At 55.2% G+C, this 8,658-nt stretch overlaps 1 protein-coding gene across 3 annotated transcripts; it reads left to right on the top strand.

The window, feature by feature from the left end:
• The first annotated feature begins 1,065 nt into the window (after window positions 1-1,065).
• Myl2 (myosin light chain 2) lies at window positions 1,066-6,867 on the top strand. 3 transcript variants are annotated; one of them, XM_027949182.3, is made up of 6 exons: window positions 1,066-1,161; window positions 3,465-3,540; window positions 4,430-4,534; window positions 5,140-5,218; window positions 5,301-5,349; window positions 6,769-6,867. In XM_027949182.3, the coding sequence occupies exons 1-6, from the start codon at window positions 1,126-1,128 to the stop codon at window positions 6,865-6,867; spliced, it is 444 nt and encodes a 147-aa protein (XP_027804983.2). In that variant the 5' UTR covers window positions 1,066-1,125. The 3 variants fall into 3 exon arrangements, with proteins under 3 accessions (XP_027804983.2, XP_071465212.1, XP_027804981.2); XM_071609111.1 differs by lacking the exon at window positions 3,465-3,540 and having other exon boundaries at window positions 1,111-1,169; window positions 4,410-4,534; XM_027949180.2 differs by lacking the exon at window positions 1,066-1,161 and having other exon boundaries at window positions 2,990-3,540.
• The last annotated feature ends 1,791 nt before the right edge of the window (window positions 6,868-8,658 follow it).

Here is an 8,658-nt window from a genome sequence, read left to right as displayed (position 1 = left end):
CTGCACGCTCAGAGGGACCCCAGTCAGTGCCCTGAGTGGCCATAGCTGACAAGCAGCTCCCAGGAACTCACAGAAACAAAATAAAAGAGTTGGCTTTTTTTATGTCTCGTCTGCTGACCTCTCGAGGAATCAATATCTCCCGGGGCTTGCAAAATGGGATCGAGCGCTCTTAAGGATCAAATTGTAATTCTTTTCTCTGGTTCAGGCAGCTGGGGAAAAGAATCTTTTCGTTTTCACCTTTTGAACTTGCAAACTTAAATCCTTCCCTCCCGTACTGTTGGGCAAGTGTTCCCCTCCCAGAAGAGGCAGCCCCCAACTCAGGGCACGGTGGGTCAGTGGTTAGGGGCACAGACTCTCAAGTCAGACTGTCCAAGTTCAACTCAAGGTCTGCCTTTTTTGTGGCTGTGCCGTCTTGGGCAAGTGACCTACCTTCTCTGAACCTTAGTTGCCTCCCCTGTGAAACAGGGATGGTAATAATAGCATCTACTTGACAGAGCAGTTGGGAGAATTAAATGAACTGGTGCATGTGTCGTGTTTAAGCAGTTGCTGTTATTTAAAGTCAGAGAGAAGTGGGATTGTGGGGGGTAGTTAATTCCTTCTTCTCCACACTGTTGACATGGTACAAGGATGGGACATTTAAGAAGGCGATTTCACTGCCATTTGGATCAAGGGAAAGTTGTGGGGCGGGGAGCAGATGGGTTGTAACGCCCTAGAAGGGCGTCATTTCATCTCAGCACTCCTGATGGCTTGGTGAGCCTGACTTTTTCCTTCCCTCCAATCGATTCTTCTCATGTGCTGTCCTGAGGATGGGTGCCACCTGGCTGATCTGCAGGTGTGGCCTCTGACCCCAGACCAAGCCGGCTCCCAGCTTGCAGAGGAGGGGCCACAAGAGCCACGGTTTCTTGCAATAGGCCAGAAACTACTTCCAGGCCTCTCCCCGTCCAGCAGCACCACGAGATGAGTGGGGCCCCTTGTCACGGCAGCCACTGAGCAGGCCCAGCCCTCACCCAGGGTGGCCTGGTTTTCTAATTCCCAGCCTCTGCCTCCTCTAATCGATGCTCTTCTCCCCAGTCGCCTAAGAAAGCCAAGAAGAGGGCAGAGGGGGCCAACTCCAACGTGTTCTCCATGTTTGAACAGACGCAGATCCAGGAGTTTAAGGAGGTGGGTGAGCTGGCCAGGCAAGGCCCTGGGTGGAAATCTCAGCCAGAGACAGGCCCTCCTGCCTTCCCTGCTCCCAGCAGGGACCTTTCTGTCCTCTGAACATCCAGGTTCAGTGGGAATGTGTGTGGGAACCTTTTAAGGAGGTCATCTTTAAAAACTTCTGCTGATCATCCAGCTAAAACGTATTCCTGGTTGAAAAACTTTTTTTAGAAAAGCACCTTCAATTCTACCCCTTGGAAATAATCAGTCCCTGTGTCAGGACATAGCCTGGGAGTCATCTTTGTGACGTGTGTATCTACTGATCAAAGTTGCACCCCCATAAGTGCCTACATTTTTTTTCCTTTGAGCACTTCAGTGTCAGCATTTTCCTATATCTAGTTAAATGACTTCTTGGTGCATTTGTTTGGAATGTTTTATTATCATAAAGATCACCTCATTGCTCCTATCTCTGATGATTTCCTGGGGGTGAATTCCCAGCAGCAGAACCCCCAGGGTGCAAGGAACTTAAAGAAAGAGAGAGGGGGAGGCGGGAGGGGAGGGGGAGGAGGGGCAGGAGGGAGGAGGAGGAGGGGCAGGAGGGAGAGAGAGGAGGGAGGGGGAGGAGGGAGAGGGAGGAGGGAGGGGGAGGAGGGAGGGGGAGGAGGGGGAGAGAAAGCGAGCAGAGCTGCTGGGGCAAACCCCAGTCCAGAATCCTATACTACGAATCCCTGTCCCCACGGCCCCAAGAAGAAACTGCCTTTCCCCCACATTTCCATCACTATTGGGTAATTAGATAGCAATAGTCAACTTTTTTTCCAACCTGAGAGGGAAAAGCAGCATGTTCTGAGCTTTAAAACCTACAGTCTTTGAAAAATGTGTCCTTTTTAGTTATGTGCACCACCAGGGTGCACCCTGACATTATCACAAAAGCAGGGAACCCAGCCCAGCCGCTTCAACTCTGTCCAGCACCCCCCCACACACCCCTCTTAATCCATTTAGTTTCTTTTCTTTTTTAATCAGCGTCCCATGTGCCACACCCTCGATGCACATACCCAGCTTCAGTTGGATCCTCCCTCCTCAGTCCCTTTGTCTCCTCCACTGACTTTCCCTCTGTTTTGATGAAATTCCCTCTCTGTTTCTTTTTATATACCCCCACCCCCACCCCACCCCCCATTCTATGTACAGTCTGATGACGGAGCACCAGCTCCGTTGGACGTGTGGTCCCACCGTGGGGACTACTAAGCAAACCTCAGGACAGTCGGGCAGGACGCAGCCACTGCCCACGGGCTGAGAAGGACAGACTGCATTAATGTCCAGCAGCAGTGAGGGCTCGCACTGGGCCAACCACACGCCCACTTGGCCCTGGGGAGGGAACATGCTGAGAGACCAGGTTGGGGCTCGCAGACAGGAGCATTCAGATTTGCTGGCAGGCCGGTCCCATGGGCCACCAGGAAAAGAGGGATACAGTGCCACCATCCAGGGGCAAGGCCACCCCCAGCTCCGTCTCCCCACCCTGCCCCACCCTGGGCTGAGGTCAGCTGCTGGGGGGTGGGGGCGGGCACAGCAGGTGCAAATACTTCCAGAAACCAGCTGTAGGAAAGCACTCAAAAAGCGTACCCTGAAGCCCCATTTGTGACATGCCTGAGCGATTACAGAGCTCTGGGCGTCTCCCTGGGGTCAGCTGGGGAGGTGACCGGCCTACCCTGCTTTACAGATGGCCCGGGCATGGGAGTGGGGAGACCACATGAGACTCCAGGATTTCACCTAAAAAAAAAAAAAAACCCAGCAGTTTCATGGAGGTGTAATTCACATATCAGGATGTTGGCCTCTTCAGGTGAAGGGTGCCATTCGTGTTTTTTTGTTTTTTTTAAGAGAGAGAGAGAGAGAATTTTTTAATATTTATTTTTTAGTTTTCGGTGGACACAACAACTTTATTTTATTTTTAAATATCTTTTTTTTTAAGAGAGAGAGAATTTTTATTTATTTTTTTTTTAGTTTTTGGCGGACACAACATCTTTGTTTGTATGTGGTGCTGAGAATCGAACCCGGGCCGCATGCATGCCAGGCCAGCGTGCTACCGCTTGAGCCACATCCCCAGCCCTCATTCGTGGTTTTTATTAAGGTCAGGAGGTTTCCACTGTCACTGCTCTCCAATGGCAGGACACTCCCATCACCCTCAAAAGAACCTTAGTCCTGTGAGCAGCTCCTCCCACCTGCCCCCTGTGGCTGTGCCTGGGCTGAGTGCAGAAGATCCCAGAAGCCTGGGTGCCCCAACCCTCAGCCCAGCCTCCTGGACTGACCAGCCGGTCCCTTCCCTTCCACAGGCCTTCACCATCATGGACCAGAACAGGGATGGCTTCATTGACAAGAACGATCTGAGGGACACTTTTGCCGCCCTTGGTATGTCACCTGCCAGCCACTGGCAGGTCCCTTGTCCCATAGCCCCCGGGTGGGAGGGGAGACCCTCAGAAAAAGCCAACAGCTTGTCCTTTCCCAAAGAAAGACGGCGCCACAACTGACCTTCAGACAACTTCAGAGGAGGGGACAGACGCTTTCCCACACCTTTCAGTTTTCTTAGGAGCAGCTCCAGCGCGGCCAGCTCTCACTAGAAAGCAGACATTCTGCAAAACATACGGGAGAGGACGACGGTCCCCCGAAAGGCCACATTCCGCATTAACCTTTCAGTTTCTCTCTTGGAGTCTTTCTAGGCATATCTGTTGTTTTTTTTTCAAATAACTGGGATCGTTCTATTCTGGACTCAGCTTTATTTAACATCTCGAGGGTGTGATCGGGAGAGCACGGAGCTTCTTTCAAAATATACGTGTCCAATCTGCCACCCCCACCCACCGCCACCGATCCCTATCCTCAGAACTCAGGGTCACCGCGAATAGCTACCCTAGCTTTTTATATCTAAAACAGAGACGGTCGCCAGGGGCAGCTTGTTCTTATTTGCATAGGGGGTTATAAAGGCATCAGCAGGACCAAGAGCAGGTGTGTCAGAATCTCCGCGACCCACTGAGATCCTGTCTCAAAAAAATAAGGACAGAAAGGGCTGGGGATGCGGCTCAGGGGTAAAGTGCCCCTGGGTTCAGTCCCCAGAACCAGCCCGTCCCCCCACGGGCTGTGGGGCTGCGCCTGGCTGTCCGGCCCACGGGGAGCATCTCCCCAGGGAACTCTGGCCCCGTCCTCCCCATTTCTGACTGTCTCTGGAGGAGATTCCTTGAGGCACAATGACAAATGTCAGCCGCTGTCCCTCTGCCAGCACTGAGGCCCCGTGTCCCCACTGCAGGGCGTGTGAACGTGAAGAACGAGGAAATCGATGAAATGATCAAGGAGGCTCCGGGGCCCATTAACTTCACCGTGTTCCTGACAATGTTTGGGGAGAAACTCAAGGGTAGGCCTGTGCACATGCTCCTGTGGGTGTGTGTGTGTGTGTGTGTGTGCACGCATGCATGTGCTCATGTGTGTGCCTCTTAGCATGTCTTCGGCTCTGGGTGTCAATTTAAGCACTAGATGGACAGGGCTGGGAGAAAGTGGGCAGCTCCCAAGGACACACCAGGGAACTGGAGGGAAAACAGGATAGAAATGTCAGCCGTCGTCCCTCCAAGGCTCATGCTAAGCACTTGGGTGCCTTACCTCATTGAGCAGCACCTAGGATGTAGGTTTCACTCTTTCCCCCCATCTGTGGGTGGGGAACCTAGGCTCAGAGACAGAAAGTCACTTGCCTGAGGCCACACAGCTAGCAGGGTTCAGAGTCAAGACCCACATCTTTCTGAAACCTAGATCAAACTTGACCTGCAGTTAGTTCAGACACACCTGGCCTCTCAGCCCTCTTTCAAAACCCCAGGCTCAGTGCCCAGAGGAAGGAAGGGTCTCCTCCTAGCTAGGCATGCAGGCTTGCTCTGGCCCCTCCATCTAGGAAGGGTCTTGGGCCCTGCGTCCTGGGTGCCACGGTCCCCAGCCACCTGCAGCACCTGTGGGCCCTGTTCTCCATTTCAGGGGCGGACCCCGAGGAGACCATCCTCAACGCATTCAAGGTGTTCGACCCGGAAGGCAAAGGGGTGCTGAAGGCCGACTAGTGAGTGGCTTCCCCAGGGGGCGGGTGGCGCCTGCTCTCCTTGCCCCCACCTGGCACCTACACCTCTGTCCTCTCTCTGCAGCGTGCGGGAGATGCTGACCACACAGGCAGAGAGGTTCTCCAAGGAGGAGGTAGGGTCCTTCAGACACTCCCTCCCACCCAGCGCCTGGTCCTCCCAGGGGCTCTGTCTCCGCTGAATCACCCGTCCCAGAGAGCGAGAGGGAGGGAGCCCTGGCTGCATTCATTCTCTCAGTCAGTCTGTGAGGATCAGGATCATTGTCATTTTACAGATGAGGAAACTGAGGCCTGGGGAAGTAAGTCACTTGTCTAAAATGACAATGTTAATGGTGAATGCCAGAGCAGGTACCCACACCCAGGCCTGTCTGACTCCAGGTCCTGCCTTCCCCACATGCACTGAGACACCGTGAGAGCGCCCATTTACTGTGCCCTGAAGGGCCATCATGGACTGTCGGGCAACCTGAGCACTGATCAACACCCCCCCACACCGCACCTTCCTTCCTACAGGCATCCTAGATCAGGCTGTTGTTGCACACATTTCCCAGCAGGTGGCAGTAGTGAGTCCAGAAGAAGGGACTCTAGCTAATTTGCCAAAAGGTCCTCAAGGAGCAACTGTCATGTGAACGTTAATAAGGAGCCTTAAGGAGTCCATTTAAAGTAGCCACCTTGAGGCCTCTGGGGCCCGTGTCCATCCAGTTCCCCATTTTGCTCAAAATTCTATTTACATTTTACCTACAAAACTCAAGCGATGAAAAGAGCGTCCTTCACCTCCCATCGGATGGGAGACCTGGGACAAGCTCCTTAACCTTTGTGCCTTGGTTTCTTCATCCGTAAGGTGGAAACAAGAGTGGAACGAACCTCGAGGTATTCTGTGAGGCTCAAACAGGCAGAAAGGAAAGCTCGGCTCTGGGACTGGGCGGCACCAGCATCAGCTGTATCAAGCGAACCAGTGACGCTTGCTAAGTGGGAAATCTAGTGTTTAGGACAGATCTAGAGTCCTAGTTTCCTTCGAAGACTCCGGCTTCTTGCCCGCGCGGCCACCCTCAGCTGGCCCACTGCGCACCCCCACTTAGCCACAGACCCCGCCAGGTGTAGGCTCCCTCATGTGACCCACCTGGCCCCTGAAGGGTCGCTGATCCCTCTGCTCCCCGTGGGGGCTGGGTGTCCAGGAACGTCCCAGCAGCTCGTCCACTTGGGGGGCTGGGGTCAGCACCTGAGGAGGGAGGAAGGTGTGAGCTGAGATTCAGGGTCAGAGAGGGTCTCTACCTGGGACCTCCCTGCTGTGGGTCCGGCTTGGGCATAAGGCTGAGCCTTCACCCCCACACCAGGCCCTGGTGAGCTGCCCTAGAGCTGGCATGGCCTCGGGAGAGGGGACTCTGCACAGCGGCAGCTGGACCCCAAGCCCCAGCCTCGGGGGAGGCCAGGATGGCCATCCCACACCCCTGCAACCAGGGGCCTCTGCATCCGGGCCACGAGCCCCTCACCTAGCTCCAGCCCCTCTGTCTTGTTCAGCATCTTGCTGGTGTTTGCAGATCGACCAGATGTTCTCGGCCTTCCCCCCTGATGTGACGGGCAACCTGGACTACAAGAACCTGGTGCACATCATCACCCACGGGGAGGAGAAGGACTGAAGCAGGCCGGCCACCTGGGCTCCCAGTCTCCTTCCCAGTCAGCCTCTACCCTGCCTGGCCTCCACCCTGCCCCGCCTCCGTCTCCATCTGGATACTTACAGATGACCACGTGGCCACACAGCCTGCAGCTGGAAATCCATCCCGAGGCCAAGTTCAAATAAACAGGAGCTTGTGTGCTGGTCATGACGTTCCTCAGACAGAAGCGCCTTGGGAAAGGAGGGCCCTTTGCTGATCTGCACAAAGGCGGCATATGAGCTAGTGCTGACCCTTTTGTCCTTATCTTGAATCTTAGTGACTCTTTATTTGAGATAGACCTTTGCATTCACTTAGGACTGTCCCAATCAAGGGCCTATTAACTGGATACCACAGCCCTTGCTTCCCAACAGCTCAAGTGTTCATAGAGCCCGGCTTCATGACACCCTTCCTTTGGGAACGCCATGGGGATCGTCTCCCAGAGGCTGCGATGGGCCCCGTGAGAGCGAAGAGGGCTAAGAACATGGCTCACCAGGCAAAAATCGTGCCTGTTAACCATAAGAGGGCCATTTCAGGTCAGATAAAGTACAAGTTGTACTTCTCTCCTAGCAAATTGGGGGAGGGGGGCTGATCTCTGCTCCTGTCTGGAGCCCAGGCCTGGGCTTGAGTTGACTCATGTTGAAGCACTCAGGTCTATTATGGCTGCAAGAATCCAAACTTAAGAAACAACTGGGTTCACAAAACCAGTAAGTCCAAGGACTTCAGGCACAGCTGCCTCCAGGAACTCAAACAATGCACCCAACCCTGTGGCGGCCTCCCCACAGCTCTTTCTTGTAGGTTGCTCTGCTCTCAGTGATGGCAAAATGGCTCTCAGCAGCTCCCAGCTCTTCTACCCACTCGGCAAACTTCTGTCTTCCCAGCCTCACACAAGTATTGAATAGGTCCTTCCTGGGGTCTCTCTGGGGTACCTGATCCAACCCTGAGCTAACTGCTGGGGATTGGCCAGTGCAGTGCTCTGATTGGCAGGCCTGGGTCACCTGATCAGCCCTCTGCCCTCGTGGCCTGAGGATGGGGGGACAACTCCCCCAAGGACCACAGAGGAGAAGGGAAGGGGGTTCCCAGTGAGGGAATCCCCAAGAATCGGGACAAGGCCGGGGTGAATGGTGACAAAGCAGCAAAGATCCCCGCTTGTGAGACAGTGGAGCTGGGGACACGTGCAGGGAACAAAGGGTCCCAGAGGCTGGAGGAGCCAGGTGGGACTGTCCCTGCAGCTCCTGATGTCACCCTGGATGCTGGGAGCTGGGGCCACCTACAAAGCCATCCAGTGCTGGGGGTGGGGCAGGACCCAGGGCATTCAGGGCCTGTGTCAGCCCACACCCTGCCACAGTGTGTCCCCCATGACCTCCCAGTCTTTCCAGAGAACCTGTGCTGGGCCCCTGCAGGGACAGGCAGCCCCCGTGGCTCAGCTCACCCAGGAAGGCAGAGGGTGGCTCAGGCAGGACAACCGGGATGGGGCTGTGAAGTGACAGCTGACCGGGGAGAGGGACAGAGAGGTGTGCATGCGGGCGCACAGCCCCTGACATGGGCATGGAGCCCCGGATTGGAGACTCATGGGCGACACACAGGCCGGCCCCCTGTTGCGCCTCTGGCCACCTGCTCGAAGGTCCACGGCAGCACTGACCCCCGGTCCCTCTCCTGCGGCGGCCCTGGGATCGGGCCTTCTCACCCCCACCTGCCTGGGCCCAGTGCCCGCTCCCTCAGCAGCCGAGAAGGAGAAGGCACCGAGGCATCGAGGCACTGAGGTTAGGAACAAAACCT

This window comes from Marmota flaviventris, chromosome 1, assembly GCF_047511675.1.
Source record: "Marmota flaviventris isolate mMarFla1 chromosome 1, mMarFla1.hap1, whole genome shotgun sequence".
NCBI classification, from domain to species: domain Eukaryota; kingdom Metazoa; phylum Chordata; class Mammalia; order Rodentia; family Sciuridae; genus Marmota; species Marmota flaviventris.
This window is presented reverse-complemented; position numbering and strand designations above follow the sequence as displayed.